Source organism: Oryctolagus cuniculus, chromosome 18 (assembly GCF_051225735.1).
Source record: "Oryctolagus cuniculus isolate XC-2025 breed Fujian yellow rabbit chromosome 18, ASM5122573v1, whole genome shotgun sequence".
Taxonomy (NCBI): Eukaryota; Metazoa; Chordata; class Mammalia; order Lagomorpha; family Leporidae; genus Oryctolagus; species Oryctolagus cuniculus.
In genome coordinates this window covers 47,553,325-47,573,119 of record NC_142884.1, presented here as the reverse complement: position 1 = coordinate 47,573,119, position 19,795 = coordinate 47,553,325, and the positions used below count along the sequence as shown (strand labels likewise).

Genomic DNA, 19,795 nt, shown 5'->3' with positions numbered 1-19,795 from the left:
AGTTGTTAAAGTCTCAGCAGCTCCTCAGCTAGATGGCAGTTCTTTCACGAAAGAGCAGCCACGCTCACTTTGCAAGCAGTCATTTCCATACCTACAGAGGGCTGGAATGGTCGTAACCAGGAACTTGAGGGAAAAGGGGAAATAGGGAAATGCTATTGAAAGGGCCAAAAGTCCTGAAATGAATGTGAAATGAATAAGTGCTAGAGATCTGCTGTACAACACTGTGTCTACAGAGAACAACACCGCATTATACACTTAAAAATCTGTCAAGAGGGCATATCTCACGGAAAGTGTTCTTACCACAAAACAATTTCATTAAAAAAAAAAAAATGCAAGCCTGCAGCACCTCAAGCTTTGGCTTTCAAACACATGCCGGCCTTACGAACACTATGCCAAGGACAAATGTTTGGAAACAAGTCCGACCAAGGCAAATCTTCACCTCCTGAACACGTCCTGACACAACCCAGTGGTCCCGAAGACTTCTCCCAGCTCACGTTGTGAAATCAACCCACGAGACAATTTTGTAAAATTAGTTTATAACAGATTAAATGAAAGAGCTTAGCACAAGTCTAAGTTCACCTTCTCTAAACAATGCCTTTTCTTTAAGGATCCAAAAGTATCATAAAGCTCTTTTCTTCTAGAAGGCAAAAGGTCATACTTCAAATATAACTCCATCAACAAAATATACTATACCTGCAGTCAACTAGCATCTTCAACTTGAAAGAAAACAACTGTTGACAGTTGCTAAAGCATGTGTTGAAGAGTTGTTTCTCAGAATTAATGGCTACCCTAATAGTGTATCAGGTAATTTAAAATCCATAGAGTACCTAATCATTTTTCACTATTTCTTTCAGGTTTCAGCTCCATCTCTCATTATTTAGGAAACTTAATGATCAAAAAACCCATGATGCTCCTAGAAATTCATTCATTCATTGATATTCCTGTTAGGAATATCCACTGTATGCTAAGTACTAGGGATAAAGTGATGAATGACCAAAAAAAAAAAAAATAAGCCAACTCCCTACTATTTCGGAGCATGCAGTCTAACTGCTAAGACTTGTACTACTAAACTCAGCCACCATAAATCTCATCAGCAGCTGAAGAGCTGGTATTATCATTATGAAAAGTCACATGTATCAAAGATCAGATGATGAAGGCTCTCAATCACTCAATCTTTCTTCAACAGATACTTATTAATGTGCCCTATGTGGAAGACACTCTGCCAGGAACACTGCAGATAAAAGGATCAATTTGACACTAGTGCTGTCTTCAAGCAAACAAAAGGGTGTTCAAAGTATCCAAGACTTTTCTTGAATGGCAAATTCAGTTTTCAAAACCAACATTAGGATGGAGAAGAAACAGACCGGAAGGCAACGACAATTCACTGCTATTCAATGGTTTAGCTGGTTAGTTTCCAAGGAAGGTATTTAAAGTTGTTTGGAAACCATGATCAAATAGTTCTTCCATTTACAGAAGGCAATAAAGTCTACTACACAGTGATGAAAGGCTGACCCATGCACTGAGAGATTAAGCAAAAGATAAAGATGGACCTGGGAGCAGACAGCGGAGACACAAAATGGATCTGCTGCTAGGTGAGGTTTTAATGTTTTAAGTCCTACTGTCACTGACTATTGCTATTGTGAAATATGTATCTAGTGTTCTTCCTCATTTCCAGATATACAGACCCTAAAACCTTCGGAAGCTCTGGAGTGGTAAAAATGACTTCTGTATGCCAATGAGATGACTGGTGACCAGAAACCACCAGGTAGTACTGGAGCACAGAAATCAATACTCCAAAATGCGGCACTTCTGCATCCTCAGTACTCTGAACTAAGATACTGGAAGGCCTCAGAAGTAGTCTCAGAATCATGTTCTCTTCGACCACTTCCTTCCTACCCTCCTTTTTTTCGCCTAACACTGTCCCTCAATTCAAGTCATAGAAACCAGAATTCCTCTACCCCATGGCAGGTCAAAGAAACTAGAACCCCCTTTCCAAAGCAAGTCCATAAAGCCTAAAAGTATTACTCAAAACATCATCTACCTTTCCTTTAAAAAAAAAATATTTTTTTTATTTATTTGAAAGTCAGAGTTAAAGAGAAAGAAGGAGAGACAAAGAAAGAAAGATCTCCCATTCGTAGGTTCACTCCTACAATGCCCAGAGCTGGGCAGGCCAAAGCCAAGAGTCAAAAGCTTCTTCCGGGCCTCCCACATAGGTAGCAGGGGCCCAAGCACTTGGGCCATCTTCTGCTGCTTTTCCCAGGCCATCAGTAAGGAGCTGGACTGGAAGTGGAGCAGCCAGGACTCAAATCAGCACCCACACAGGATGCCAGCATTATAGGCATTGGCTTTACCGCTGTGCCAACATGGGACCCTCATTTTTTTTTTTTTTAATTTTCATTCATTTATTTGACAGGCAAAGAAACAAAAACACAGAGTCAGATAGAGTTCCCATCTGCTAGTCCACTCCCCAAACACCTACAGTCACCAAGGCTAGACTAGCCAAAGCCAACAGCTGGTAACTTAATCCAGGTTTCTCATGTGGGTGGTAGGAACCCAATTACTCTGAGCCATCACAGCTGCCTCATAGGGACTGCAATAGCAGGAAGCTGGAGTCAGGAGCCAGAGGCAGCCAGCGAACCCAGGTCTTGCAATATGGGATGCAGTAATCTTAACCGGCATCTAAATCAACTGGCCAAACACCTACCCTGCCCTACCTTTCGGAGCAAGATCTGATTATAGAGTAATTCTCTGACCTCCCTTAACTGATAATAGATCACAAGGCCCTCATTCCAGAAAGAATCTTTTCAAATACCCAATGGATGTTACACAGACAGACCAAGACTAATTTGGGGGGCCAGCACTCTTGCGTAGCTGGTTAAGCTGCTGCCTACAGCACCAGCTTCCCATATCAGTGCTGGTTCCAGTCCCAGCTGCTTCACTTCTGATCCAGCTCTCTGCTATGGCCTGGGAAAAGCAGCAGAAGATGGCCCAAGTGCTTGGGCCCCTGCCACCTATGTAGAAGACCTGGAAGAAGCTCCTGGCTTTGGCCTTGCCCAGCCCTAGCCATACGGCCATTTGGGAAGTGAACAACAGACGGCAGATTTCTCTCTGTAACTCTGCCTTTCAAATAAATAAATAAATAAATCTTTTTTTTAAAAAATGGCCAATTTGGACAGGCACTGTTAGGTTTCCCACTTCAGTCATAACAGACTGATGTAATAATACAATAATTTTTACAAAAGGGTCAGACCTCTTCATCCAATCACATTACTATACCACTGTCCATTCTTTCTCAAATCTAAGCATAAAAATAGACAGCTTTCTCTGGGCCTTCATATCTTCATTCTGAAGGCTCCTATGTAACATAAACTATGATTAAATAAATTTGTTATCCTTTTCTCTACTTTTGTTATGGGGTGTTGGCCATCATCCCTAAGAAGGAGGGTATCACTCTTTTCCGCCCAATTAGAGCAATTTTAGAGAGGCAAAAAAGTCAAGAATCAAACCCAGGTTTCCCAACATGAGATGTGGGTATCTCAATCTGCATCTTTTTTTTTTTTTGAATATTTTTTATTTATTTATTTGAGAGGTAGAGTTACAGACAGTGAGACGGAGAGACAGAGAGAAAGGTCTTCCGTCCTCTGGTTCACTCCCCAGATGGCCGCAACTGCTGGAGCTGCACCAATCCAAACCCAGGAGCCAAGAGCTTCTTCCAGGTCTCTCATGTGGGTGCAGGGGCCCAAGGACTTGGGCCATCTTCCACTGCTTTCCCAGGCCACAGCAGAGAGCTGGATGGGAAGAGAAGCAGCCAGGACTCAAACCAGCACCCATATGGGATGCCAGCGCCGCAGGCGAAGGATGAACCTACTGCGCCACAGCGCTGGCTCCTCAACCTGCATCTTTTTTTTTTTTAAGATTTATTTATTTATTTATTTGACAGGTAGAGTTACAGAGAGAGAGAGAGACAGACAGACAGAAAGGTCTTCCTTCCACTGGTTCACTCCCCAAATGGCCGGTACGGCCAGTGCTGCGCCAATCCGAAGCCATGAGCCAGGTGCTTCCTCCTGGTCTCCCATGCAGGTACAGAGCCCAAGCACTTGGGCCATCCTCTACTGCCTTTCCGGGCCACAGCAGAGAGCTGGACTGGAAGAGGAGCAACTGAGACCAGAACCGGTACCCATAGGGAATGCCGGCACTGCAGGGCGGAGGGCCAGCCAAGTGAGCCACGGCGCTGGACCCAACCTGCATCTTAATTGCTACTTCAAAGCCCCCAGCCCCAGGGCTCATCTGGGAGTTCAGCACCCACATCTTTACATTCCATGGCTAATGAAGAAGTTTTAATATTTCTAAAAAACCTCTAAAGGCGTCCCGGGCCTCTCATACGGACACACTTCTTCAAGCTTTATCTGAAAGCAGAGAGAAGCAGACAGAGATCTCCCATCCATTGCTTCACTCACCAAATGCCTACAACAGCAGGGGCTGGGCCAGCCTGAAACCAGGAGCCCAGAACTCAATCTGAGTCTCCCATGTGGATGGCAGTGACCCAGCTGCTAAAGCCATCAAATGCAGCTTCCCAGAGTACACACTAGCGGGAAGCTGGAATCAGGAGCAGAGCTGGAATGGAAACCCAGGTACTTTGATGTGGGAAACTGGTTCCCAGCAGGCAAATGCCCACCCTAAGGATACACTTTAAACATCCTCCTGAGGTTGGACTTCTCTGACCTCCAGAATAGGCTAAACACATTCCATGACTTCTCGACCACGTTAGATCCTCCTTGCTATCACGTACTGCTGCCATGAAGAAGCTCGCCACTCTACTGTTGCTACTTGCTTACTTATCTATTTCCCCTGGGCAGACAGCCAGTTCCATAGGACTCTATCTGCCATCTTCACCCACACGTCTCCAATGCCCAGGACACTACTCAGCCTTTAACCAGGTTCCTCATCCAAACCACGGAACACAGAAAATGGTTTCAGCAACTATGTCCTCAATTTTCCAAACAGTGAGACACAACTAGTACCACCATCTTGAATACACAGGAGAGAAGCTAATGGAACTTGAATGAGGAAAATCCCTGCCTGAGTAGATGTTCAATATAGGTTCAGAGAATGAACATCTGAATATAAGCTAATATCTACAGAGGTCGGATAGGTGGTGATAACAAAATTTCTTTTACTGCATGCAAGCAATGTTCTAACTGCTTTACACATCTCTCAATCCCCACCACAACCATAAATATCACCCCAGTTTTATAGATGAGAAACTGTGCCTCAGAGAATTGAAGTTACTCGTGATAGAGTTAAAGTGACGCAGCAGAATTAAATTCAAGAAGGCTGCTGATGAGCCTTATACTCTAAACCACTACACCCTAGTCTCCCCTTGTCTGCAGAGGATACATTTCAGGACCTGCAGTGGATGCTCAAAACCTTGGATAATACCAAACTTCCACTGTTTTTCCCATATACACATACCTAGGATAAAGGTAAATCCAAAAATAGGCACAGTATGAGATGAAGAACCATAATAAAATGGGATAATTCTAACAATCTACTGCAATCAAGTCTACGTGAATGTGGGCTTCTAACTTGAAAACGTCAAGATGAATATGAATGTTCTTCGTGCCATGGTTGATGGCAGTAATTGAAACCTTGGGAAGGGAAACAGGTAAAGAGGACAACTACAGCATGAGTGAAGGGGCAAAACCAGACTGTGGCAAAACTAAAAGCCCATCTGCCACCCAAACGAGCAGCCGCTATTAGTTATTTGAGAGACACAGAGAGAGCTCCCATCCACTGGCTCAATCCCCAAATGCCCACAGAGAAGGTAGGCAGACCAGGGCTAACACCGTAAGCCAGGTCTCCCACATGGATGGCAGGAATCCAATTACTTAAGCCATCACCACTGCCTCCCAGGGTCAAAATTAGCAGGAATCTGAAGTCAGTACTCTGTTGTGGGATGCAAGCATCTTAACCACTGGGCTAAAGGTCCACTCCCCTATTCAATTCTAGTTAGGAAATTCTAATTAGGAAATTCTAATTAGGAAAAATGTCAGTTTTGCCAGATAATCCATTTTTTTGCAAGAGAAACAATCAGATTTTTCTGTGAAATCCCTCATCTTTTAAATATTAGAAAATAATTCTCATCTTTCAGACACAATTCATTTGGGTCAAATCTACAGCCAGGATGAACATGTGGGCTATAAGTATGTGATCACTAGTGTGCCATTGTTCCTTAAAAATTACACATGCCAAAAATGCATAATCATAAGGAAGCATTAGGCAAATAAAAACACCGGGTGACTTAATAAGACAAATAGCCCCAGGGCCAGCGCTGTGGGGTAGCGGATAAAGCCGCCTGCAGTGCCAGCATCCCATTTGGGTACCGGTTTGAGTCCCGGCTGCTCCACTTCCAAACCAACTCTCTGCCATGGCCTGGGAAAGCAGCAGAGGATGGCCCAAGTCCTTGGGCCCCTTTACCCGCGTGGGAGACCTGGAAGAAGCTCTTGGCTCCTGGCTCCAGACTGGCTCAGCTCCAGCTATTGCAGCCATTTGGGGAGTGAACCAGGAATGGAAGACCTCTCTCTTCTCTGTTTCTGCTTCTCTGTAACTCTGCATTTCTAGTAAATAAATAAAATCTTTAAAAAAAAAAAAATAGCCTGCACACAAACGCAAATGTCCTGAGAGATAAAGAAAGGAGAAGAAACCAATTTAAATGACACTAAAGGACATCAGATTAAAGGAGAAGAGACTGACAACTAAAGGTAATGTGTAATCCCAGACTGGAATCCAGACCAGAAAAAAAAAAAAGCTATAAAAGATATAAGGACAATTAGCAAAAACTGAAAATGGACTTTGGATTAAATAAAAGTATCATATCAGTGCAAACTTTTCTTGCATTGAGAATTGACTATTTTTTAAGAGAACATCATTATTCTCAGGAAATACAGGCAGACCTATTTAGAGATAAAATTGGTGCCTCCAATTTACTCTGTAACAGCTCATAAAAAATCATGGTTCAAACATATATCATGATGCGCCACGTAACAGTGTTTAGATGCACAACATACTGCGTATATGACTGATCCCACAGCATCCCACAGTCCAGTGATGTCAGAGCAATCTCCAGCAGTGTGAGTGCACTCTACGATGTTTGCAAGACAACACAATTACCTGATGAGTCTCTGTCACCGAGTCTCTGTCACCAAGTGGCACGTGACTGCATGGAGACAGCAAGCAGTAGAGAGAACACAGTAAGACGCTACCTTGTGATTCAGGACATCTACGACAGCTCTCTATTCTACTCTTGCAGTTCTTCTGTAAGCTTTAAAACATTTTAGAATCATAAATTACATTAGCAGAAAAAAAAATGTGCAGCATCAGCTCTGTGCCAGTCAAGGGCCCTTCAGGCAGTCACATTCAAGCAAATTCACACCTACTCTGTCCCTGGCACAGAGGTGAAACTCAGTGACCCTGGGGCCTCACAGAACTCACAGAAGCCACACTTTGACCCCATTTTCCGACTGGAGAAACAGAGACACTAGGGTGTGAACCTCCTGTGTGAGTAGCAAAGACAATATGCAAACCACAGTTTAACTCAGGTCAACAAATACCAATCTGGACTATTCTACTATATGCTTTACCAAAACAAAAAAAAAAAAACATTTTAAAAGTGCACGAATATTGTGTTGTACTGTCTTAGGTTTTAACAAATATCAAACAAATGCTGCCATGGAGGGAAGGAAGGATATTTACTTCAACCTTCTTATTCACCCTCCAGATTTGGAAATTACATGAACATCAACAGCGTGAGCAACTGCAAGAAAGAGAATACAATCCAAGTTATTTCAAAGAGAAAAAGAAAATAAAAAGTATTTACCCATTATGAAGAGTGGTAAATTTTAATTTATAAAGCAAACAAGAAATCTTTGTGACTTCAGGATAAACATTTCACAGTTATTACATAAGAAGCATTTATCATAAAAAGAAGTATTGATAAACTGAATCTATAAAAACCATTAAACAAAGTAAAATAGTAAGAGATGTTTGCAGCACTCATAGCTGACAAGATATTTATCTAGAAAATATAAAGAACTCAGAAAACTTAATAAGAACACAAAAAAACTCCACAACAAAAAACAACAGATAAAATTTTGAACAAATACTTTATAAAGAGGATGTACACATGTCCAATAAGCCCCTCAGAAGATGCCAAGCATTACTGGCTAATAGGGAAATAAAAATCAAAACCACAATGAGATACTACTTCACACCCACTGTGATGGCAATAACCAAAAAGTGAGACAATAACAAGTGTTGACAAGGACATGGAGACACCGTCACTCTCAAAAGGTAAGAATGTAAAGCATACTGGAAAATGGTGTGGTAGCTTCTTAAAATGTTAAACAGGGGCCGGTGCTGCGGCTCAATAGGCTAATCCTCCAGCTAGCAGCGCCGGCACACCGGGTTCTAGTCCCGGTCGGGGCGCCGGATTCTGTCCTGGTTGCCCCTCTTCCAGGCCAGATCTCTGCTGCGGCCAGGGAGTGCAGTGGAGGATGGCCCAAGTGCTTGGGCCCTGCACCCCATGGGAGACCAGGAAAAGCACCTGGCTCCTGCCTTCGGATCAGCGCGGTGCGCCGGCCGCAACGCGCCAGCTGTGGCGGCCATTGGAGGGTGAACCAACGGCAAAAAGAAGACCTTTCTCTCCGTCTCTCTCTCTCACTATCCACTCTGCCTGTCAAAAAAAAAAAAAAAAAAGTTAAACAGGGACAGGCATTTAGCCTGCAGTTAAGATGCCCGCATCCCATAGTGAGTACCTGAATTCCTGGCTGTGTTCCTGGTAATTCAGATCCTGGAGGGCAGCATTAGTGGGTCTCTGCCACCTACATGGGACGTGCTGGCTCAGGCCTAACCTAGTCCCAACCATTTTGAAGGCATTTGAAGAGTGCACAGCAGATGGGATCTACTTCTCTGCCTCTTCCCCTCCCCCTGCTCTCTCAAATAAACAATGCAAAATGTTAAACACAGAGGTAACATATGACCAACAATGCCACTTCTAGGTACCACCCAAGAGGAATAAAAACATACCCACACGAGAACTAGGATCCAACCATTCACAGTAGCATAGCAGCCAAAGAGTAGAAACAACTCAGATTTCCAGCAACTGGTGAATTAGATAAGCAAAATCTCCTGATACTAGAATACTATCCAATATCCACCAGGTGGTGAAAAAGAACAAAATATTGACACATGCTATAACATATATAACAGTATCCTGGGTGAATGCAGCCAAACACCGAAGACCACATATTGTATGGTTTCATTCACAGTTGCCTCCCCTTTATTCACAAGGGATATGTTCCCCACCTTTCTGCAGATGCCTGAAACCAAAGACAGTACCCAGCTCTACACATACTAGGTTTTTTTCCTATACAGATACAACGACAATAAATTTTAATTCGTAAATTGGACACACTAAGAAATCAACAACAATAACAACTAATAACAGAATGATTCAAACAATATGCTATAGCAAAAGTTAATTGCAATTTATGAATTGTTGATTTCTGGAATTTTCCATAGTATTTTCAGACCACAGTAAATCAAAAGCATGAATGAGGGGTTACTACTGTACCCAAAAATGTCCATTAAAGCAAATGTAGGAAACAAAAAGGAGATTAGTGGTTGCCTACGAATGAGGTAGAAATGGGAAAGAACTGTAAGTGAACAAAAGGATTATTTGGGGGATCATGGAAATGTTCCAGAATAAGACTGTGATGTTTACACAACTGTAAACACATTACAACCCCTGAATTCTATACATAAAACAAGTAAACTGTGTGTAATGTAATGTATGCCTCAATAGAGCTTTAAAAAAAATAAAAACGAAAGGGGGCAGGCATTTGGTATAGCAGTTAAGCTGCCTGCCTCGTGTTCACATCCCATATCTCAGAGCCTGCATTCAAGTCCTGGTTCCACTCCTGATTACAGCTTCCTGCTAATACCCTGCGAAGTAACAGATGATGGAACAAGAAGCTGGGTCCCTGCCACTCACGTGGAAGACCTAGATTGAGTTCCTGGATCCTGACTTCATGCCTGGCTGTTGCAGGCATTTGGGGAGTGAACCAGGAGATGAGACTTCTCTGTCGCTTGGTCTCTCCTATGTACATTAAAAAAAGTCTGAAACAGTTCTTTAAGACAAGAGATACATCCTCAACAGTCATCACTGAAATGCAAATTAAAACCATAATGAGTTACCATGATGAATTCACTAGAATAGCTAAAATTTAAAAGACAATAATACCAAGCGTTGTTGAGAACATGAAGCAACTAGAACCCTTATGCATAGGTAGTGGGGAATACAAAACAGCACGGTGTTTTTAAATATAATTCTCCAAAGAGACATGTCCAAGTCCAAACACCTGGTACCTATGAATGTGACCTGATTCAGAAAAGGGGTCATTGCAGGTGTAATTAAGTTGAGGATCATAAGGCTCTCAAGAAAAGATCATCCCAGGGGCTGGTGTGGTGGCATAGTGGATAAAGCCGGCACCTGCAATACCAGCAACCCATATGGGCACCGGTTCAAGCCGGCTGCTCCACTTCAGATCAGCTCTCTGCTATGGCCTGGGAAGGCAGAAGATGGCTCAAGTCCTTGGGCCCCTGCACCCATGTGGGAGACCCAAAGGAAGCTCCTGGCTCCTGGCTTCAGATCGACCCAGCTCTGGCTATTGCAGCCAACTGGGGAGTGAACCAGTGGATGGAAGACCTCTCTCTCTCTCTCCTCTCTCTGTGTAACTCTGACTTTCATATAAATAATAAAATAAATCTTTAAACAAAAGAAAAGAAGGTATTGTGAAGGAGACAGAGGCTGAAGCTTTACAAGCTAAGGAACACCAGGAGCCAGAGGAGGCAGGGGAGGATTCACCCCTAGCACCTGCAGAGAGAACGTGGCCCTGCCAGTCCCGTGATTCCAGACATCTTGTCTCCAGAACTCTAAGAGGATGCAGTTCTGTTGTTTAAAGCCACCAAATTTGTGGTAACTTGTTGTAGCAACCCCAGGAAACTGATACAAACAGTTAAAATCACTTTAGAAAACAGTAAGGAGGTTCTTCGAAAAAGACTAAAAACAGAATTAGCATATGATGTAGGAGTCCCACTACTGGGTTTACATATGTACACGTATCTATACATGTTTACACACACACACAAGATATCCGCATGCCCACGTTCACTGCAGCACTGTTCACAACAGCCAAGACATGGAAACAACTTAAGTGTTCATGTTCTGAGGAATGGACAGAGCAAATGTGGTCTATTTACACAATGGGATACAAAGCTGCAAGGTTGTCATTGCAACAAGATGGATGGGTCTGGAGGTCATTACCTGCAGTGAAATAAGCCAAGCACAGAAAGACAAACACCAAACGATCTCACGCACATGTGGGGCCTAAAAACAAAAAAGGTGATCTCATGGCAGTCAAAAGTATAACGGTGTTTTCAGAAGCTGGGGAGAGTGAGGTACGGGGAGATGATTGACAGCTACTAAGCTATAGTTAGACATTCTGGTGTTCATTGCACAGTCGGATGACAACAATGATAATGCACTGTGGATTTTGAAATCTTTTCATGAAGAAATGTTAAATATGTTAAATATGTGAGGACATAGACATGATTGCACATTATGCGATGTAGACCTGTATAGAAACGTCACATGAGACTCCATAAATACATTCAATGTGTATGTGTCAATTAAAAGTAAAAAGAGTAACTTTTAACAGAAAGCTTCCATATGATGCAGTAACAGAAGAGCAACAGAAGGCCATTGAAAATTTTTAAAGAGGTGGCTGGCAGAGCAGGAAGGGAGGAAAAGGACATAACCTGATTTGTATTTGGCTGCACTCTGCAGGCTGAGGCTGCTTGTTGGGTTACCCGGGGGAACACAGCAGTCAAGCCAGGTTGTAAAGTGAGTGCAGAGTGGAGCCTGTGCTGTGGTGCAGGGAAGCTACGCCTCCACCCGGGACAGCAGCATCCCATATGAGCACGAAGTCCTGCTGCTCCCCTTCCAAGCCAGCTCCCTGCTAATGTGCCTGGGAAAGCAGCGGAGGGTGGCCCAAGAACTCAGGTCTCTGCCAGCCACCTGGGACCTGGATATAGTTCCAGGCTTTGGCCTGGCCCAGCCCCGGCCATTGCAGCCATTTGGGGAGTGAACCAGTGGTTGGACGATTCTTTCTCCGCCTTTCAAATAAATACACGAATCTTTAAAAATAAAATGAACGTAGTCCAATAAGGAGGTTATTCCTACAGTCCATTAAAGAGATAATGGTACCTTGGTCCAACATAGTGGAAATGGAAAGAAGTGGACAGATTCCCTATGTACATGTAGACAAATCAATGGGACCTGACTTTGTGAATGAGAGAAAAGGAAACACGAGCGTTGATACTCCATGTGTACCAACTACCTTGCAATCAACCGTGACAATACGAAAACTATGCATCTCACACAGAGCCTGACACACAATAAATACTTTTAGCAAATCGCTGTTGCTCTTACCACAATCAATGCCTTCTGAAAAGTTGCTACTGCTCTCTAACTGTTCTCCCATGGAATGGCACCTGTCGGAGGCCGAACACCAAAGCCTAACGCTCACAGGGCTGAAGGCACAGGCGATCACCAGCTGGCCACTGAGACAGCTGTTCCAAACAAACCCATCTGACCGCCCAGACATTCATTTCGCCTCAGCAGACCTCAGCCTGGGAGACCATTATGGAACGAGAACACCCAGCAGGGATCATCACAGTCATCTGAGAGGGTAAACTGAGGCACCACGGTGGCTACAAAGGGAACCAAGCAGCAGGCGCAGGTACAGGACAAGGAAATGGGTGTCTTGATTTTCATCTCTGGGCCGTTCCTACAAGACTCGGCCTGCATCCTAGGCACTACGAATTTATAACTGCCCCCTCCCACGTTTTCCAGGTCCCCTGCATACAAGGCCCTGTCATCACTTGGCTTAATACCGTGCATCCTGTCGCCACCGAACCTACGTCTTCTGCTTCCCTATCTCTAGCGCCCAGTGCACGAAGATCCCCAGACCGTCTGGAAACCGAAATACCTTAGCTTCACGCTCGCGTTCCTCCGCGGTCTGAGTGCGCTTCATGCTGCCACTAAAGCCGCCTTCGCCACCGCGAGCCGCTTAGATCCTCGTTCGGGACCCCGCCTCCTGCCTGTAGTTCTTTCAGAATTCTGCTCCCGCCCAGCGCCATTCGCCCTGGGAGCAAATAGAACTACGTCTCCCAGGATGCAAGGCGGCGACGCCCAGGAGCACCTCGGGGCTTAGAGCTGAAGAATTTCCCAGGTCCCACAGCTGAGCGAGCGTAGTCCGCTACGCTGCAAGCAGAAGGCCTGGAGCGCAAGAAGAACTACATTTCCCAGGAGGCAGCAGGGCCCGCCATGTTTTTCCCGTGCTGCTCTCGGCCAGCCGCCGGACACGCCGTGGGCGCTATAGCAACGGTAGCTAGCGGCGGAGAAAGTGTGGCGGTGAGTACCCTGGGGGCGGACGGGGGTGGCTACAGGTTGGCTGACCCTCCCCGCGCAGCGCGGGCGGCAGTCTGAGATCCGCTTTGCGGCCTGCAGAAGACCCTGGCCTCGTGCCCGCATAAAAAGCAGCTCCACGGCGTTAGGCCTGAATCACAGCCCGCCCTTTTTCCCCATGCCCAGGACCGAGTTGAAATTTTGTATCTCAGCCATAAACCCTTAGCGGATGAGACTTGAGGCTGCGAATTGCTGTCCATATCCAGATCCTTCATTCGTTCGTTTGTCCTGAATTAGGAGTTGATTGTCAGTCCCTACGCCTCCTGAGTGGCCTGTTCTTTGCCTGACTGCTTACTATAATTTGTGTGTCCTCTCGTCACCCCCATAAGCTGTTAGCTCCCTAGAGGTAGGGACGCGGTTGACCATTCTGGTCTCAATTCCTGGTGGCGGTTTATTCACACCGTGAATATTAATATAGTGCCCACCAAGTACCCAGTCCTGATCCCCACCAGCTGTGGACAAGACCCATACCCATCCCAAGGTGCTTGTACTTCGTTAGTGCCGACAGTGAACTGGTAAGCCAATAAGGTAATTTCAGAGAGGCGACGGCTGTGAAAGCAATGAATGTAGAGGAATAGAGTGGTGGGGAAAAGCCTTTCTGGAAAATTGAGGCGAGACCCCAGCTAATGCAAAGGCACACAAGGGAAGGGCCGCTTCGAAGGAAGTCAAGAATGAGATTGGAGCAGCACCGTGAGGACGGGTAGTGTGAAATGGTGTTTGGGAGGCCCTCTGCGGTGTACCAGGTTTCTTAATGTCCACCCTATTAACAACCGGGGCCAGCCACTGCAGTAATGTATGTTAGGTGCACTGTAGACTGCTAAGCGTCATCCCTGACCCCTACCGGCTGGATGCCAGTGACACCTCCCCTTCCCAGTTTGGACACCAGACAGCCACTGCCCAGACGTGTGACTTGGGCGTGATAACTCATCTGTGGCTCAGCTTCCTCGTCTCTAAAGTCGGAATCTCAAGAATACGGTGACATGTTGAATTCATGGACGCATTGAGAATCATGCCTAAGCTTATAGCAAGCATCCAGTAAAATGTTAGCACCGTCATCACCACTGTTCACTGTTACTGGGAAAGCAGCCTGAACTCTATCATGGAAAAGTCGTTTTCACAGGTGGACGGTGCTTACACTTCTTGACAATTTGCATCTGAAAGTTGACCTTTCCCGCGGCAGTGTTTCCAAAAGAAATAGACAGTCTCCAAGGTTGTCAGCCCTTCCTGTCACAGCAGAATACCGTGGTTGTCAATCTTCTGTGAATTACAGTAAAAGCTAAGAGCGCTCTCCCTAAAAGATAGTGCAGATGCACATGTGCATGCCAGATTTTGTAAACCCTCTCTGGGTTTGCAGACCCTGAGGTGCATGGGCTCTATTTGCTCATTCAACAGCGTGCTGAGTTATCCGGGCCCTGTGCCACCCTCCAGAAATACAGAGGTGAACAAGACGCATAGGCTTGCTCGTCTCTTGCGGCTCACCTTCTAGGACTAGCGTTCTAGAGCCGGAGAACCCCAGCCTTTGCGTGTCTTCACTGGCAGTTTGCATTCGGCTTCCTAGGTAGATCAAAATGAAAAGAGAATCCTGGAGTTTGGTTTGTAACCTTGACGTTGTGTGGCTCACTCACATCCACATACAGACTAAAGTTACTGTGATGAGTCTCTGTAAAAAACAGAAACTGAGAATACCAGATTTAAGGGTACAGCCTATGTGTTAAGACAGTTAAACCCTGGAGCCTCACAAAGACTCATGGCAGCAAAGGCAGTACACCGCAACAACAGAAACCCATTTTATAAATTTATGAAACCTCTTTCACAAAACTTGGACCTACCCACTCATTTGTACACCCTGCAGAAAATTAATATTTGAGTAATATTGAGATCTCAGGCATATATGCTAAATATTTTGAGGTTACTGGCTCCCTTTCAGAGTAACTCTGTGAAATATGTGTTATTGTCTCCCCTTCACAGTTAATGAACTGAAACCCAGAGAGGCTGAGTGACTTGAGCCACTGGTAAGTGATGTGACAACCAACCAGGTGAATCATGTTGCTGAACTGAGTTTCTTCAAGATTTTTCTTGAGAATTCTTTGAGAGGAACAGGGAGGAAGTATTTCTTAAATTTGAGAAAGTTTGCTGGTTTCTTTTTTCCTTTCTTTCTTTCCAGAAAGAGGAATAAGAAGAGAGAAGGAAGAATGATAATCTTACCTCATTTCCTAAGCAAACTATAGGAAATCCACTGTTGAAAGCAACACTATCTCCATGATTGAATGTGATATAACTTTTAGAATAGAAGCTTTCATCTTCTTCAGGCAGCCACATGTGGGCAATAAGATGTCCATTAAAGTTCTAGTCCCTTATTGGTTTTATATGGTACATTCCAGTGCATAGTTAATGTAATAACTTGGAAAGAGTTTATTTGAATTTTCTTTTCTCCACAGATCGGCCATGTCTGGTCCCACTGATGAGACTGCAGGAGATCTGCCTGTGAAAGATATAGGTCTAAACCTCTTAAGAATGGAAGGGTTACAAGGTCTGGCCAGCTGTTATTTATTACAGTTATGAACTTTGATCAGTGATTTCTTTACTTTTAATTTAAAGTATTTCTGATATTCATACAAACCAAACCATTTAAGTAACTATATAGCTCTTGATTGGACTAAACAAGAAGATGGAGAATTTAGAACACATATGGTATTTTACTGCATGAGTCAATTATCAACAGCTCATAGCAAATGTAAAATCCCCCTCTGTCTGATAAAGAATTGTTATAAATCATCTTTTTAAAATTCCACACATGAGTAGAAACTATATAGAGAGTATCAACCCTCCAAACTAAATTGTTTAAATTGCATTCACCATTAAAACATTTCTTTGTTGAAATTTTATATAGGAGGAAATGCCAAATTTTAAGATTTTTGCCTTTCAAGTTGAGTATCTCGAAATGAGTTGTTTATGCAAGTGATAGTAACTTTTTTATCAAATTAATGTACATTAAAGATTTTCTTGATCCTTCCATTTATCCCTTATAAGTTGCTATAGAACTCAAAAGCACTTTAACATGAAGAAAAAAAAGCATTACTTGAAGGAACAGTTTAGAGTGCAGAATTACGTTTCTGTTTGTACGTCAATATGTGTGTCAGCCATACTCTCACGCCACTTCATTTGCTATTGAAATTTACTTCACTAAGTACATTATCAGTAGCCACCTTTATGTCACAAAAGTGGCCAATAAATGTATTGTTCACTGAGAAAGAAAAATTTGACTACAGACATTTTATTGTCAAAAGTAAAAAGTATGGGGCCAATGTTGTGACATCGCAAGTAAAGCCACTGCCTGTGACAGCGGCATCCCACATAGATACTGATTAGAGTCCTGGCTGCTCCACTTCCCATCCAGCTCCCTGCTAATGCACTTCGGAGACCCGGAAGAAGCTTCTGGCTCCTGGCGTCATCCTTTGCCCAGTCCCAGCTTTTACAGCCTTTTGGGGAGTAAACCAGCAGATGTAAGATCTCTCTCTCTCTCTCCACTTCCTCTGTCTGTAACTCTGCCTTTCAAATAGATAAAATAAATCTTTAGAAAGAAAAAAGTAACAATTATATATCAGCTTTGATTTCAATCTTTGAGCTTTTGAGCTGAGTTCAGTTACTATCTTCAGTAAACCACCAGAGGACTTTAATATCTGTCAGTTTGTTGTATTTTTATTGGAGGATTACTGAAAATTGACCTACCTTACAGAGACATGAAAAGTACCACATTTATGCATCCATAAAAAGATACCCTATATGCATTCTACACGATGTAAAAATTCTATAAAGATATATAAGATAGCTTATAGAGAAATGATTTGGAAGCTCTTAAGTGGCAGTTTAAATTTTGGGAGCCTTTATGATTGTTCTCACAGACTCTAGTTTTTTGTTTTTTGTTTTTTGTTTTTTTTTTAAGATTTTATTTATTTGACAGGCAGAGTTATAGACAATGAGAGAGACAGAGAGAAAGGTCTTCCCTCCATTGGCTCACTCCCCAAACGGCCGTCATGGCCAGCGCTGTGCTGATCCGAAGCCAGGAGCCAGGTGCTTCCTCTCAGTATCATAGCCGGGTGCAGGGCCCAAGCATTTGGGCCATCCTCCACTGCCCTCCCGGGCCACAGCAGAGAGCTGGACTGGAAGAAGAGCAGCTGGGACTAGAACCCGGCGCCCATATGGGATGCTGACGCTACAGGTAGAGGATTAACCTAGTGAGCCACGGCGCCGGCCCCTCTAGTTTCTTTTCTATAATGCTCGTACATTGGAAAAAAAATCTCTTAGTCATACTGTGTTATTCGTTGCAAACTGTTGGCTTTGTTTAAAAAAAGATACTCTGATTTGTGATTTCATTATCACAACATTTAGCATATGAATTGAAATCTTCACTCAATCAGAATTCCATTGTATATCCTTAAAGAATTATTATGTAAAAAATTCTTAATGGATATTTTTGCTCAAATCCCTATTAACGCATGAATATTAATAGCAGAGTATATAAAGTACAAACAACAAAGGTTTTTATTCTCACCTCATATCACTTATGCAAACAATGCTGTAACATTTTCTGAAGGATTCTTAATTGTACGTCACAAAAGGGAAAAACGTAGTAAGAGTGCATTAGAGATTATATTGAAATAAAGCACTATTATTTTTAGAGACTGTTTTAAGTAATCCCACAATTAACCATCCTCACATTTTTGCAGAAGCTTCAACAACACGAACGATGAAATCTCGCCAGGCGGTGTCACGTGTCAGTCGTGAGGAACTAGAAGACAGATTTTTGCGTTTGCATGATGAGAACATTTTACTTAAACAGCATGCCCGCAAGCAAGAGGATAAAATTAAAAGGTTATGATAAAAAGCTTTTAGCTTTTTTTCTTGACTCTGTAAAGTTTGAAGAATAATTTTTTTATAAACTTAATTGAAAACCCCACCTAGAATCTTTTTGGAACAAGGCAGGTTGTAAATAAATACAATTTTTAAAAATGGAAAATCTTGCAAACTAGAATTATAAACCTTGAAAAGATAAGTGTTTATTATGTCTGAAGTTGCTATTTGAAAGAAAAGAGCTAACAACTTAGTGCCATGAGCGTAGCATGTCTGTAAATAACTTTTGGTTTAATATTTATAGTTTAATAAGCAAAATGGCCAAGACATCTGTTTTTAAATGTCTTCGTTTTAAAATGAAAGGTTTTAAAAGTAATTAAATATTCTAACTTGTTAGACTGCATGTTCCCTTAAGATTTGGGGTCTACTAACAAAACATCAGTTTAGTCTCTGGAACTTACCTAACTTTGCTCTCTAGATTCAATATTTATTTCAAAGGGTCTCTACTGTTTCTGAATAAATATAATGTTACTTTTGATTTATGTGCAAAAACTGCAAGAATGATTTCTTAGGAGTAGATATTCTTTTTTATTCCTATCTTTTGAATTTATTTCATTAAAAACAAAAAAGTAGATTCATATTTGTATGTCTGAGCTTGTCTATATGCATATTCATATTCTTGATTTAAAAAAAAAGGTGAGACAGGCATTGAGGAAAGAAGATAGGGTTTGTTCCTGCTTACAGTTCATCCTAAAAAGGTGATTGCAGGTCAGTTGCTGCTGTGTGGATGTGGTTTTAACAACCCCAGAACTGCTGCATCCAGGCCCTGTGCTTTGAGTTGGCTGTTTTCAAGATGTGATTTACTTGCCTGGTTCCGTTTCTGACGAGTAGCACACGTCAGCCAGTCACAATGAGATATGTGGTCTATGACCACTAACTAGGAAAGAATTGCATTCATAACCTTTACTTCATTAGTAATTTATCCTAGTCAGAAAATAAAAAACAACTCAGTAATGAGCAATATAAGTTAATGGGGAAATACTGGGCTGGGAATCAGGTTGCACGTACGTCTTCTATTGTCTATTATGCTGGTAGTCTGTGGTCCATTTAAGCCATATAACCTCCTGGGATTTTATTTTACTGAGCCCTATGAGTTGTGGTCAAATGAATGTTATGACCCAAACCCCTAAATTCCTTTTCAGTCTCACACCATTGACAGTGACCTAGTCTACTGTATCTTTAAATTTATACCTAAGATTTAATTAGTATCTTTTTAAATATAACTGTAGATTCTTTTATAAACCACCTTTTAAAACTAGCAGATCAAACTTTAGCAGATCACTTTTGATTCATTAA

At 42.8% G+C, this 19,795-nt stretch overlaps 2 protein-coding genes across 16 annotated transcripts in view; one reads left to right on the top strand and one right to left on the bottom strand.

The window, feature by feature from the left end:
* The window catches only part of FTO (FTO alpha-ketoglutarate dependent dioxygenase), a 416,527-nt gene extending 403,259 nt beyond the window's left edge, over positions 1–13,268 (bottom strand). Inside the window, exons 1-2 of one of the 7 annotated variants that reach the window (XM_070061822.2) lie at positions 13,110–13,212; positions 7,171–7,216 (exon numbers count right to left, since the gene is read on the bottom strand). Coding sequence is in view for 2 of the 7 variants with exons in the window: in XM_089318677.1 (XP_089174803.1) it covers positions 13,110–13,154 (45 nt within the window). In the remaining 5 variants the exon portion in view is untranslated. 7 annotated transcript variants of the gene reach the window in all.
* A 99-nt stretch (positions 13,269–13,367) lies between these two features.
* RPGRIP1L (RPGRIP1 like) overlaps positions 13,368–19,795 on the top strand; it is a 101,610-nt gene continuing 95,182 nt past the window's right edge. For 6 of the 9 annotated variants that reach the window (XR_016225145.1, XR_016225144.1, XM_002711567.6 and 3 more), the window contains exons 1-4: positions 13,368–13,534; positions 15,557–15,600; positions 16,027–16,118; positions 18,316–18,460. Coding sequence is in view for 5 of the 9 variants with exons in the window: in XM_002711567.6 (XP_002711613.3) it covers positions 16,034–16,118; positions 18,316–18,460 (230 nt within the window). In the remaining 4 variants the exon portion in view is untranslated. Of the gene's footprint in view, positions 13,535–15,556; positions 15,601–16,026; positions 16,119–18,315; positions 18,606–19,795 lie in introns of those variants that run through there. The other 3 variants (XM_089320049.1, XM_089320048.1, XM_089320052.1) reach the window with 2 other exon arrangements.